The 15097-nt window shown below is 27.4% G+C and overlaps 2 protein-coding genes across 5 annotated transcripts in view; one reads left to right on the top strand and one right to left on the bottom strand.

Annotated features, from left to right (window-relative positions):
* LOC107440236 (uncharacterized) overlaps positions 1-6905 on the bottom strand; it is a 35323-nt gene extending 28418 nt beyond the window's left edge. Inside the window, exons 1-3 of one of the 3 annotated variants that reach the window (XM_021145257.4) lie at positions 6269-6905; positions 2896-2958; positions 2727-2813 (exon numbers count right to left, since the gene is read on the bottom strand). In XM_021145257.4, coding sequence (XP_021000916.2) covers positions 2727-2813; positions 2896-2958; positions 6269-6382 — 264 coding nt within the window. In that variant the 5' untranslated portion in view covers positions 6383-6905. Of the gene's footprint in view, positions 1-2726; positions 2814-2895; positions 2959-6240 lie in introns of all 3 variants that reach the window. The other 2 variants (XM_021145258.4, XM_087162031.1) reach the window with 2 other exon arrangements.
* A 178-nt stretch (positions 6906-7083) lies between these two features.
* Positions 7084-15097, top strand: part of Mkk4 (dual specificity mitogen-activated protein kinase kinase 4) — a 47223-nt gene continuing 39209 nt past the window's right edge. Inside the window, exons 1-2 of one of the 2 annotated variants that reach the window (XM_043053165.3) lie at positions 7084-7336; positions 11702-11795. Coding sequence is in view for 1 of the 2 variants with exons in the window: in XM_043053164.3 (XP_042909098.1) it covers positions 7602-7650; positions 11702-11795 (143 nt within the window). In the remaining variant the exon portion in view is untranslated. Of the gene's footprint in view, positions 7651-11701; positions 11796-15097 lie in introns of both variants that reach the window. The other variant, XM_043053164.3, reaches the window with a different exon arrangement.

The following is a 15097-nucleotide window of genomic DNA, read 5'->3' as shown; positions in this document are numbered from 1 at the left end:
TGAATACAATTTGTTTTTTTAGAAAATAAAAAAATTTCAACAATTTTGAATTGCACATTTGAGTTATCACTTTTTGATGCCCTCAATTTGAACAAATTCTATTGAAAACCTGTTGTTTCTCGATCCCTTTTTTAACGGCTAGGACTATTAAATTCTGCATGGTTTTAAAAAAACCAATATGATATCATTTTTAGACTTGCTTTATTTTCGTCAATTTCATCAAAAATTCAAGTGACACTTCTTTTGCATATATAACTGATTTTCATGCAGTTTTTAAAATCCAGATACATTTTTTATTATATTACGACTCTTGGGATATAAATCTTGCACTTGTTACTTTTTTATGTGCTTCAGTTGAATTATAAATTTTTGACACACTTCATTTTCATTCTAAATCCAAGTTATTTTTCACTCAGTGATACTGCAGTTTTCATGAAGCATTCCCTCATGGTTTTACAAATTTCCATTTTTATTACCAAGTACAAATTTTAAATCATGGATTAAAATAATTACTTATTGACGCAGTTTATTCGGCTAATTTCTTCGTGAGCGTAATTTTTTAATGTGCTATTATTGTGATGCTTTTTCATATTATTTTGACGATTCTATTACTTTAACTATGATGTTATTACGACACGCAAGTTTCTAATAATATCTTAACTATTTCATTTATTGTTTATTTTGTTACACCAAATCGTAAATTTTTGTGTCACCAATCTGTTCAATGTCAGCCTCACACAGTTAAGACTATTGAACCTATTGAGTTACTGTGTTATACTTTGTTTTGTACAATCACATCTAAAATTATCATGCTCCCTTAATTTTTTTTTATATTTCAATTAAATTAATTTTTTTTGCCTCAATTTATAGGTTTTGTTATTTACTTTAAAATTAATAATTTTATTTCATCTAGCAATGACTAAAAATACTCAATATCCAGGTATAATCTTAATCTCTTATTATTCCGGCATAATTCTAATATATTTTATTTATATAATTTAACAGCATTTCGTCGAAATGCACATGGTCTTTCAATTAGTTTTTAGCCATTTCCACACCTATTTTTCATATATAACGATTCATATAAAAAGTTATTTTAAATGCTTTTAAAGTAATGAACATAAACATTTTCTAAACCATTAATCCATTGAACTTAAAAATTAAAAAGATCAGACATGACTGGTCATTCAAGGGGACACTGAACGTTAAAGCAAAATGGTGCAATATTTATTTGATCATTTAAAAATTTCAACAGAATATTGAAAACATTAAAAAATGTTTGTGTACGATGCTTCAGAAAAAACAAATTATTCGAAAAATTTAATCTATAGCTAAAAGTGTCATGGTTCGCCAAATGGGTCCACTTTGAAAAAACCTGCCCGGGTTTTATTGGGTGGGTCCACCTTGAAAAAACCCACTTGGAACAATAAGTGGGTTTTTTCAACAAAAAAAATTTTATTAAAATTTAGTGTAGCACATTTACTTTTATATAATTTACTGAGCAGCATAAATTTGTCAAATAGAGTTGCATGATTTATATGATTAAGTTTTTAATATTTGTAAAGCAAAAGAAACTCGAGTCTTATAATTTTATAGTTTTATAGTAAAACTTTAAGTGGGTGTTTTCAAGAAGTAATATTTTAATGATATTATATCAAATAGAAATTTAAATAATATAGTCCGAAAAGATCAATTTTCAAATATAGTTGCATGCTTTATATATTAATACACAGGTTATTATTAATTAATATGTTTAAAAAAATTGAAAAGAAAAATTTTTTTTTTTTTTTTACTAAGTGATACAATAGCAAATTTAAACAGTTTTATTTTCTGGCTTTAAAAAAATAAGATAAAACTTTTTATAAGAACTTTTAAAAATTATTTATCTAAAAATGAAATAATTTTTCTAGGGTTAATTATTTGAAAAAAAAAAATGGGACAAGTAACTGATACTCTTTATAATTATATACAATTTTAATTTCACTTACTATTAATCTTTTTATAAAAACATGGAAGATCATTAAATATTTATTTCAGTTTCTTATTAAAGTCAAAAATCAGATGAAAATAAACTTGTTCCTTTTATATTACTGCATTTATATTTTATAATGCTAGAGTTAAAAATTGTAAAACGTTATATACTTAACAATAAAGAAGATTCAAATATGTATTAGTGATAACGCGTTATTTAAACTTAATATAATATACATATAACAAAATTAAAATAACTTTTTGGATTTATTTCTATCTTTAAGCTTATACAACACTTTTTAATAAATAAAAATATTTACACGGTAAAACTTAAAAGTTTATGTGCACTAAATGAAAAAACCCAATTTCCCCCAGGTTTTTTCAAATTAAACCCAATTTCCCAAGGGTTTTTCCAATAAAACCCAGGCAGGTTTGGTTTTTTCTAAAATACCCAGGTTTTTTCAAAGCCTGAAAAGTGCTGATAATTAAGAAGTTCCTTGCAAACAATTTTTAATTTTTTTTTTTTTTTTAAATTAGCACGCAAGGAACTTTTTGAAGTTGTGAGAACATTAAAAAATCCCATTTACAGAAAAAGCAATTTTGTCAAAGAGAACTCCATATTAATGTATGAAACTTTTTTTGTAATATCTTTAAATCGAAATAATGGATTTTTTTTTAAAAAAATTTATCTTTCTGAACATCAAATGTCCCCTTTAAACTGCAAAATTAAAAAATAAATAAAATATATTAATTACATCTTGAATCACAGTCTGGAACTGTTTCTGGAGATCCTTAGCAAATTCTAATAATTCCACAACTTGGTCATACTTCTCAACAGCTTTCTGAAGAAAAAATTAATTAATTTTACACATTATTGGACGTGTTATAAGTTTGTAAGCAATATAATAATCAAAACATACTTACTTTTTGATCTTCATTTAACTCTTTGCCTTTCTGAGAATCACTTTTATAGGAATCTAATTTGCCCTAAAATAAGTAAATATAACAATTGAAATTAAATAAAATACACACACTTGAAACTTAACTCAGATTTTTATGAGGACGTTATACTGCTAGAGACAGGGTTTTGGACAGGACACAAGGGTTTTAGTCTTTCCTAAACTGACTAAAACTGTCTTAAAGTGTCCTTGAACTTTGGTAAAAGGTAAAAATTCTATATGTGTAACCAATGCACACATAATAATTACATATATTAATAAATATTTTATATTTTTTATACAATTTACTTAAACTTATTAAAGAGAAATAATATGATATAATATAATAGGAAAAGGTTTATAATTTTGGAAGCTCCACAATTCATTGAACAACAAAAGCGAATACCTTATCCTTTAAATATACTTTTAATACTGAGAAATTATATTTTTGCGTAAGGATAAATAATGCAATATTAAAAATAATAATAAATGTTTTTAAAAAAAAATAATAAATTTGTTTAAAAATTAAACTTATTTTTCACAATATTTTTTTTAAAAAAATGTTATAATTTCTGCATCACAGGATGATAAAAAAGACATCTATAAAATTGTTTTCAAATATAAATATATTAATTTAACTGATTTAAACTTTTACCAATATCTCTACACCAAATCATCCTTAGTCATACTCTTTTAAGTTTACTTATGGAAGTCATTTCTTACCTAATATTTCTTGTAATAATTTTTGGAGAAATTTTTTATATTAAAGATATTTGCATTGCGCAATAAGTCTCAGTCCTTTAGAAAAATTTAGATATAACATTGGTGTTAAACATTCTGATTGTTATACAATTCTCAAGATTTTTACAATTCCAAAACTTATTGAAAGTTGACAATGGCACTCCTGCTATAGTCATTTTAAGATATTTCTATCTGTCCCGCCTTTGTTATCAAAAATATTAAAAACTCAACTTTTTAATATTAACCTTCCCTAAAAATCTCTAATTTAATATTTATCATTTTAGTTTTCTTTTTTATTTATATTAGCATGTACATTTTTATTAAAATATTATAATTCTACTAAACTATAGTCACATATCAGTGTTTTCATTACAGGAAAAAAATGGGAGAGAATTTCTCACCCTTTCTCAAAAACAGGGTGAGATTTCAAAAAGTTAAGTGAGATTTCAAAAAATTAAAAAAATACGAATAGACTTGGAAATTTTTTTTTTCTTTAATTATAATACATTTTTAACATCTTCTAATTGAATATTTTTGCTGCAACATCATAAGGAAAATGCTCTATATCTACTTTTTCATCAGCTATTATAGTTATTGGGCTGAAAAATATCCAAGATATACAAGATATCCAAGATATATTAAGAATAAATTTATAAACAACACAAGAGCCTATACATAATGACATTAGTAGCCATTCATTTTAAGAATAAAAAAATATGAATTAATACCATGGAAAATGCTAAAACTGAAATGGACAAAAAATAGCATGAGAATGTTTTAATATACAAGGAAGAAAATTCCTTTACCTAGGCCATTAAAATTTTTGGGGCCCTTAGATTCAATTTTTTTTTCAAATATAATAATATTTATACATCTTTTCATTTAAGAGAGCATATTTAAAATTAAAATAAATAATAATAAATAAAATTTTACTTCTTTTTGTTAAATTAAAACTAAAAAATAATCACTATGTTTGGAAAAAATTTGAAATTTATTAACATTTTAAAAAATCAACGCTACTATAAAATTGGTATATTCAAAAATCTTCTTTTCTGCTCTTGAGATCAATAAACTCATCTATAATGTTTTTAAAAACAATTTCACAGAGAACATCTGATTCAATAAACATAAAACTTAGCATGTCTAATCGTTTTTGAAACATGACGCTTCTTTACATTTTTTTAAATTTATTTTCAGAAAATCCATTTTAAGGGGGTCCATGGTCTAATCTGGCCTAATGGATAATCCTGCACTGACCTAAACATCTTATACTTAAACACTAAAATACCACATTAATGGGTAAAAAAGAAAAAAACAAGAAAATCTTAATACATAGTTTTATGATTTAGAGTCCTATTTAACTTAGGTTCTTTAAAGAAACACTAATCCAAAAATTTAATATTTCTTAAACAAACTTTAATGTTATAAAAATGTACAATAAAATAAATGATGAAAACCTATTATATATCAAATTTTGAGTAAATGTATATATCCAATTTTTTAATTCTAAAATGTAAAATTTCTAATTTTTAATTTGTACACTTTACTAAATTATTTTACTGAAGGACAAAACCTTTAATTAAACTCTTAATTAAAAAGGATTCCTTAAAAAACAATAACCCTGAATAAGTTCATGATAAGATGAGAAAAGTGACATAGAATGAATACATCTATAACATGAGATCATAAGGATTTATATAACGAGAAAAACGCAATTAACAATTGAGTAACAATAATTACAAAAAAATAATAAAATTTCAACATCTATTCAACTCAAAATTGTTTTAGAGTTAATAGTTGTCAAAATTGTTTACTATTTCTGAGAGATATTTCAATATCGTGATCAGTCGCACTAGCTACAATCACCAAGGCACTAAATTGCATTTTGAAAATAGGCACTAAGTGGTTTTTTTTTTTTAGAACAAAAAAAAAAACATATAGAGGTTTGCTAGTAGTTCTATTTATTCTTCCAGTTAGTCCCTTTCTGCTGTGTACTTTTTAATTACTTCCCAGAAGGCTTGGTGATTCTGATGCTATTACTATTATTCCTTATTTCTAATAACAAAACAGAAGTTTTTCTCCAGAAAACTCTGTTTATTTTGCCTAAATAATTCAACTGCGCGCTATTTTTATTTATCTTTAGCATTAGAGAATTGCACATCCTGGCAACACTTCCTAAGTTCTTTTCATGTCCCCTTAATTACTTATTATTGTTAAACTAAGAACTTTCCTACAGAACGCAGTGAATAGACCGGCACAATGAAGCCTAAACAGCAATATAGTCAGTCATCTTTAAAAAGTTCAGGTCACACAATAGACCGGCACAAGCAAAATTCATTCAACGAAAAAAATTCCTGAAAGGTTCATTATTAAAGTTATTATTTTATGGTCATAAAGAATTTAGGTAACATAAATCAAGACGTGACTAAATTTAATCAAGCATATTTACATGCTAATTTAGCTTACGCAATATTTAACAAAATGTGAAAGGATGACATAAATATGAGTTGAACAGAATCATAAGACCTTACTCAGGTATAATAAGACATTATTAGTTATATTTTATTCAACTGTGAACTTTATTACTAACTATATAAGATAGACGCTCAATTGCAAACCTTTCTTTTTTCAAGATTCCGCACTTTCTTTTCTACCACAGTAATAACTTGCTTAACAGGATCGTTAGTGTCAAGCGAAGTTTGCTTCTCAAGTTTTGCTGATGCGGAAGGCATGATATAATTAATATTATAAAACCATTTAAACTTTTAAAATTCCCTTATTTTTCTTACGAAAACGTCTTTCATTTACAATAAAGCAATTTCACCAAGCAATTCACCAAAACTGGAAATCACACAAGTGTTGCCAATTTTAGCATCTAAAAGTTTAACATTATTATTCAATTGTTGTTGTTGTTCATTTACGTCGCACTAGAGCTGCACTATTGGCGACGGTCTGGGAAACATTCCTGAGGATGATCCGAAGACATTCCATCACAACTTTTAACCTCTGCGGAGGGGATGACTCCCCCGCTTCGGTAGCCCGACGACCTGCGCGTGAAGTCGAGCACTTTACAGTAGAACAGTTTAACGAGGACCAATACCGCACACCCTCGGTCCCTACGCAGGCTGATCCAAGTAGTCACAAACCAGCACATTGACTGCAGCCAGTAATGCTTGACTTCGGTGATCTGCTAGGAACCGTGTCTTAATGATCAGTCCACTGCGGGACAAGCCTAAATTGAGCACGCAACCCTGCAAATGTATGTAAATCCAATAAGGGTGTGTTCGGATTCGAACTCTTACTAAGGAAGCATTTACATTGCATGTAAGAAAATCGCAAATGCAAAATCGAAGATGAGTAAGAAAGCTTAATTGGTGAAATGTAGCTATCCATGCAAGAAAAACTCACATATTATTTTGTCGCTCGCATCCCTGATTTCGCATACATGATTTTTTTTTGCATTCAGTGAAATTGCTTCTAAAGTTTCACACGTGTCTATAAGTTTGTCGGATGCAGTTCCATGTTGAGAAGAATAATCCCAAGAAACTGAAGCGGAAAGATGTACTTCATGATTTAAAAACCTCGTATGCTTGAAAATTATGAATATTGTAATAAAAGTTGACATGTTTTCGAGTGCTCAAAAAGACTTGCTTGTTTCAAACAACTTTTTTCCTCAATCACAGCTGGTGAGCTTGCTTGTATGAATTAAAGGCAGTGAAAATGAGTATCTCAGATACATTTTTCTTCGCAAATTAAGCTCACACATTTTCTCCGAAACTGTAACGTACATAAACAAAACAATTATTTCTTGTTAAATTGTTTGCTGAATTATTTTCTGTATGAGTCTAAAACTGTATTAAAAAATAAGTGTTTTTATTCATTTGAGTCAATGTTTTTAATTGAGAAACTGTCATTCTATAATATTTATGTTTCACTATTATTGAAATAAATATGGCTGAACAGAATCATACTTTTAAGCATTGTACTTCTCGTAGTCAAGGTAAATCAAAAAAAATTCTGTTATTGATTTTTAAACATTGAAAATATAGTAAGGTTTTATTAATAATAAAACAGGTTTTTAGACGTTGTTTAATCAAATCTTTCTTCCCCTTAAATGATTATTAGCCTATTTGTTTTATCTAGAATATGCTGAGTTATACACATTTTTAGTAGAGGAACGTTTTGTATCTATTCTTTAATCTAGTATTAAAAATATATGATCAGCAAAGAAGTATGGTTTTGCAAATTTTTTCTTTAAAATTGTATGCTTTACTCCTGTTGTAAATTAATGTTAATAAATATTTTTGCAAACTTTGAATACATTTGCTCAAACGGAATTTTTAAAAAAAATAAAAATACGAGGCTCCGTATCGCATCTTTCGCTCCAACTACAATCGTCACGGTGCCATATTGATTTTAAACTTACAATTTCTCTAAAAATAAATTCTTGTTGAGTTTTTCCCTGGATGGAAGATTTTCCCTGGTTTTATCAGAATTATGGCCAAGTCTTGGCCACTTCCCAGTAGCTCCGGGTCCGCGAGAAACTAAAAGGAGACATCACTGCAAGGGACCAATTTGAAAAGTATAACTCATAGCCACCCCCAGGCAAACATCTACATATTTTTTTTTTTGTAAAAAATGTTGGCAAGTTTAGAATCTAATTGGCACCTTGAGGATTGTAGTTGGTGCAACAGGAAATATCCCTGAGTTAGTCCCCTCATGTAATGTTTTTTTTCTTTTTCCGTCTGGCAGACTGCTGCTCAGAAATTGCCAAAACTTTGATTTTTCTGCCACAAATAAAAATACGGAAATCTTCCCAAAACATGTTATGTAATTTATTGGTGTGACTATTTTATACTTAAAATTTGATCCAGTAGACTTTTATGCAGTGTTGTATCAAAGTATTTTTTGGGACCCAGACACCATTAAAAAGCTAGATCCTTAAAAAAATGCTTTCAAACTAAGCATTGGTTGAGATGTTTATATCAATTGAAGTATATTGGAAATGTAGGATATTTCTAGATTGGGCATAAGTAATCTCTAAATTTTGTTGCCTCCCTGGATAGTAGCATGTATCGAACTAAAAAAAAGCAACTCATAAGGTTAATCTCATGGTCACCCCTTCGAAAAAACTATAAATTTTTGGTAGTTTAAGTGCTACCTTTGCAAACATGCTTTGACATAGAAATATCCTCGTTGTCTGTACCTACGTCAAGCACTAAGATGCCCAACGGTTTATATTTTCAAAATTTAAACAAAACAGAACATTTATATTGTGGTTTCATCCCATTCTGTAAATTTTTTTTAGTTTGTGCTTTTTCTGAAATTTGGCAACATTTTTGATGCAAAAAATTTTTTTTTCCCTAAAATTTAATTAAAGTGTAATATGTCAATGTTAGTATTGAAGTCCCGATATTCTGGAGCAGATCTTTTTAACATCATTCACAAACTCTTCACGTGTTCTCGAGTCTAGTTTTCTAGATCTACTTTTTTATCTTAAGCTTCATTTGAGGTGGCCCCAATGGGGCCTGTGCTGTGTGATGAGACTGTCCTTATTATATTTAATGCTATTCAACAATATATAGTGTTTTTCTTTTAAATGCTTTGATGAACAATATCTTATGTATCGCCGTGATGGCTCAGAGGATATCGCGTTCGCCTACCATTGAGGTGAACCGTGTTCGAATCCCAGCGATTGGCAGTCTATTCCAATTTCGCATGCTGCTTGCACCGACCACAGTGCTGGCGTAAAATATATTCTCAGTGGTAGCCGACGGATCATGGGTTAGAGTTCCCTTGCTGGGAGGTTTTCGTGGTTTTCCACTCCATGTAACACAAGTTAGTGTTAGTTCCAACAAAATGTCCTCAACGAGGGAAAATTTCTCCCAATACTTGATTCAGGAGTTTCCTTGTCTAATAGATTGGGTTCAAAATTACAAGGCTTTGGAGTTGAACATTAGTAGCCGTAAACCCTGTAAATTGGGTCGGCTTTTCAATGACTGTTATATATTAAGAAAAAGAACATTAAAAAAAAACCATCTTATATAATTTCAATACTTTCAATTTTAAATTCTGGGTGTTTTTGAGGGAATTTTTTAAGAATTAAATTCTTGATGATGATTTTGACAAAAACTAATATTATTTGTATCAGGGTTGGAAAAAAATAGTTTTTTATCTTTTAAAAAACCGTAAACCCAATTTTTGTGGTTTAAACTAGGCTTTTTGATTTAAGACAAAAGGTTGAATAAAACTTTATGCTGTAAACTAAAAGTATTTAAGCTATTATAAGGTATAATCATAAACATTAATATTCTCAAAATTCAAAGACAATTTAAAAAAATATCCAATTTCCTTCCATAAAAATGCTAATATAATGATGCTGTCTTACCTTTCAGCAGCTATTTTTACCCACTATTATTACTTCAATTCTAAATGCTTTTTTTTATTTTTTATGAATAACTAGGTTCTCAACAATATTCAGAATTGTGTTCTAAATAATGTTCTGAACTAATATCCTGTCTTTAATTATGGGATTAAAAAAAAAAATCATTCACCTCTTATGATTTTGAAATATTCACTTGTTCTCTTCTGCTAATTCTCTGTTAAGTGAGAAAATTTTTTGTTTGAAATTGCAGCTAGATCATACAAGTTGGTTAAATATTTCAGTTTAGAAGCTTATTGATGCTCTAAGATTTATTTGTTTCCACTAACAAAAGAATTTAAAAAAGAAAAGCATTTTTTTAAAATATTCTAAAATTATGATCTGCTTTTTTTTGTTCGATCATGTGCTGCTTTTTTATTAATACTTAAGTTACCCTGATTTTTTATGACTCTTACAGCTGTTTATTTGTAATTAAGGTGATGAAGTTGATGAAGATCTAGTTGATATCACCCATTGGATATTATTCTACTAGTTTGCCCCTCATAAGTAAATGTACAATTTCATGACAAATGTGATAGACCTGAGGGGATTTAATCTTAGACTATGTCAACCTCCATCTATCAAAAGGTACCTCGTGATAGAATCAAGTTAACATCTGTTATATACTACTGATTCGGTATTTAATATTTATAGTGGTAGTTACGCCACATTACTCCCCTTCCAGAATTTTATCTGTGATAGAATTCGATGAACAGAGAACACTAGTTGATTAACGCTGTTTTATTTATTAACTTAAATTTTTTGCTCATTATATTTATTTTTTTTCTTCCAAGCATTTCGCTCTTTATTTATTTATTTTTTTTATAGCTTTTTCGCTATTTTTTCCCATCATTTTTTTATAGCTTTTCACTATTATTTTTTTTCTTGCATTTCGCTCATTATTATTTATTAACCGGGAGACTTTATTTACACTTCACCGGATTTCTTTTTTTTTTTTCTTTGAGCAGTATATATATATATTTTTTAAGCAAATCAACTGTTTAAAGTGGATTCATCCATCAATATTGACAATTTCTTATCATGTCCGGGTCACCAATGAGGGGATTTAATCTTAGACTATGTCAACTTCCATCTATCAAAAGGTACCTCATGATATTATCAAGTTAACATCTCTTATATACTACTGATTCGGTATTTAATATTTATAGTGGTAGTTACGCCACAGACCTGACCCATTTTAAAATTTGAGTCAATTTTAATAGTTTTTATAAGCTATTTTTGTTATTGTTAAAAATTAGTTTTTTGTTGCTAAAAAGTTCAGTTTTTTTCCTTCCTTTGTGCAATTTTGGCATCAAATAAATAAAGTTATCACATAAGGAAAACTAGTTTTTAAACACATATTGGATGCATTTTAACAGACTTTTATACAACCGGACCTGAAATTTTCTTTTTAACGTTAGCATAAGCTTAACTCTTGGAAAATATAATTATTTTAATATAGTGCTCTTTATTATTTTTCATGAAATTTTTCTTCAGTTTTAGCGCAGAAAAAAAGAGAACTTTCTTTTGCTAAAATTTTAAAAAGAGTCATCTCGACTGCTTTTCGTGGAATTGACCGTAATAATGTTGTAAAAAGCATTTTGAACAAAATGTTATTGTATTGTTTCAGAGAAAAGGGAACGTTTGAAATTGAGCTTTGGTAATTGTGGAAGTCGTAAGAACCCTTCTTTGTCTCATTTTCCAGATTGTCATCTACCTCCTGTGTAAGTAACTTCACTGTGCTTTTTAAACTTTATTTAAATCTCCCTTTTAGTGATTTTAGAATTGAACTCTTTATTCAAATGTAGAATTCAAAATTTTGTGTCATTTAATTCTTGGAAGATTATTTAAAAGCAATGAAACATTTTTTTTGGAACAATTATTTTCATAATTTAAAATAAATCAATGATTGGAAATCATTTATGCGGTAATTTCTTTTGATGTTTACTGTATAATAAATGTAGATTATCTGAAATAAAGAAAGAAAAAGTGGCCTTATTCTAGGTGGTTGTAGGCATACTCCATGGAAAAATATTGATTATTTTTCATTTGAATAGCATTTCTCTGCATTTATAACATATCTTTACAAAAGGTTCAATAATTCATCCATCACATTTTTCTTGTTTGAAAATGGTATTCGTTTTTTATTTTTTATAAAGTGCTGCGAATTTTGTTACTCATACGCATGGTTTTTATTCCACTTTTCTTCATTTTAGCTTTGTTTAGCAATTCTTCGGACTCGAGTTATTTAGTCAAAATAGCTGCGTGTAACGGAGAGCATAAATTAAAAATTTTGAAGGAAATGGATAGAAGAAAAATATTTTTGTCAAAATAAAAATATTGATGAGTTTTGTGTAAATATTTGCCATAGTTTTATGTACTGACTGTTGTGAGCTCATGATGTATGAATGATATAGCATTTTTGTCTAGACCAGTGGGGTCATATAGAGCATTGACTGAAATATTATTTTTATATAGTATTTGAATATTAATTGATTAAGACTTAGTTGTAATCAAATGATATTGACTTGTGTCATTCAACTGAATTTAAAAATGATGATCCAACTACTCAGTAATCATATCTCAAAATTTTTAAATGTTGAATTATTTTTGAACAAAAATGCTTAGCAGCATATTTTCTATTCTACATATTTAAAATGACTTAATTTAGGAAATCTTGAACTACTGTTCAAATTTTAATTAAATATGGATAGGGTAACTGATTTATATTGATTATTTTTTAATGTAACAGTACTGTTAAAGTTTTCTCTGTGATGAAATTTGGCTTTAATCAGGGTTGGCAAGTTTTAGACAATTGAAAGTTTTATCCGGTTTTAACTGTCATGTCAAAAAGACCTTTTTAACATAGTTTTTGACAGTTGTCAAAAGGCAAAATTTTGGTGTAAGAATAATTATTAGTTACTGTAAATAAGAAGTATTTATAAATAAACATATATATAAAATTACAAGTGATGAATCTGTTATGTTCTTGAATTATTTTGACATAAAACTCACTTTTTGTTTTTACAATTACTGTCAGAAACTATTTATTATAGAAAGTAATAAATAAAAATGCAAAAGCAATCAGCTTATAGAAAATAAAAATTCTCAGCATTTATCTCATTCTAATCGATTTTCATTTACTTCCATTTAACTCCTTTCCTTGAAGTATGTGATTACAAAAAAAAACAGCTTTAAGCCCTTGTATTCAAAGTTCATTTTTTTTTCTTTCTGCTTTGTATGAATGGGACTAACTATTTTTCAATTGTTGTTGAGCTACATGAACTAGAACAAAGATGTACTAAAACTATTATTACATAATAAAATAACATTTAATTAAGAAATTTATTCTAATAACTATACTAAATATTCATAGTAATTTAATTAATCCTTAAAATCAACGGAGTTAAAAAATTATTAATTATTGGTAAAAAATTATAAATTTATTGGTAATATTTATGTGCATATAAGCAAGTAGGAGTACAAAAAATTCTCAGTACCTTATATTTCCTAAGAACAATGTTTTTTTTTTTTTTTTTAAATCAAAATTTCCCCAAAAACGTTAGTGTTTTTTTTTTCTGCATTAATTTTTACAAGTACAATGAATGACTTTCTAAAAAAAAAGTTTACATGAGAAAAAAATAATTTTGATTTTACACAATTCTTGAGTAACCATGTATGCATGTTATAAAATAATAGAAATCAAAATATATTATTACTAATAATAATGTTTAAATTATTAATATATATATATTTGTATTTCCATAAGTTTTTGTATTTTTTTAACAAAGAAAAATTTTGCTAAGCGTCACATATTAACTAACATTTTTGTAGGAATTTTTTTAGTCTAAAAATTTTTTACATCGCTGCCTGAATTTCCTCAATAACCTTCGCGATCAGACATATTTTGCTCCCCCCTGCAAATAATAACAAATATTGAGAATCAATATATATATATATCAGGCAGTTATTAGCAACCACTTTAATTTTACTTAATCTAAAAATCTGTCTAAATTATGCCATAAAAGAAAAATCAATATTTAGATTGATAATAATTTTAACAACTCATCGTTATTAAATCTAATATAAACTGATAGTTTTTATAAAGCAAAAAATATCGATCTTAAAGAGTACCCTGTTTTTTGGATAATTTTTATGTGTGGTATAATATAATTCATAATTATAATAGTATATATTGCAACTATTGTGCATGATTTAGTATCTCATAAAATATCCCCAATGACAAAAAAGAAACTTGCCCCAGGTTTTTGTTAGATTTCGATAGTTTATTACAGTTTTTGACAGGTTTTTTGATGTGTCATGTCAAAAACCCAATCTTAGTTTTAATATGCTTAAGTAACGCAAATTGCACTTTTCTTAGTTTGTTGTTTGCTCTTAAAGAGTAGTCTGGTGTATGTGTATATGTTCATATTTTTTTTAAAAAAAATGCTGTTCTGATTTTTTCTGTGGCGCACTACACCTACTGAAGATTACTTACTGATTGTAAATTGGCAAAAATCATGATTAAAAACTCTGATTTTTTTTCCCCTATTTGAATTGGTTCTTTTTAAAATTTATATCAGGTTTTTATTTTTTTAGATATACCAACCCAAGTTAAGATAAAGTATAGTAGTAAAGCTTAATATTATTTGAAAACAGTATTACAACTGAAATAATATTCCTAACTAAAGTGATTAAAATAAGCATATAATTATTGTAAACTAATCACTAATGATATAAAATTGTAGTTTTCATGACTTTGTAAAGACTAGATCCAATTATCAATTGAAAATAAAATGAAGTGATAATTCGGGAAACATAAAAGGAAGAAAAAACTACTATTCAAAATTTTTACATAAATTTAGATATATAAAGTTATATACACAAACTACATGTTTAATAATTTTTAAAAATATTGGTACTTAAATAAACATTAAACTAAAGTGATACAATTGAGATGGACCCTGTGGCATATCTGCGACTAAACTCTCTAGCACTAATACCTTTCTACAAGATACTTTTAATA

The sequence above is a fragment of the Parasteatoda tepidariorum genome, chromosome 4 (genome assembly GCF_982258835.1).
Source record: "Parasteatoda tepidariorum strain Cologne lab strain chromosome 4, Ptep-v5.0, whole genome shotgun sequence".
NCBI classification, from domain to species: domain Eukaryota; kingdom Metazoa; phylum Arthropoda; class Arachnida; order Araneae; family Theridiidae; genus Parasteatoda; species Parasteatoda tepidariorum.
The sequence above is the reverse complement of the archived record's forward strand: the minus strand, read 5'-3'. Positions and strand labels throughout refer to the sequence as shown.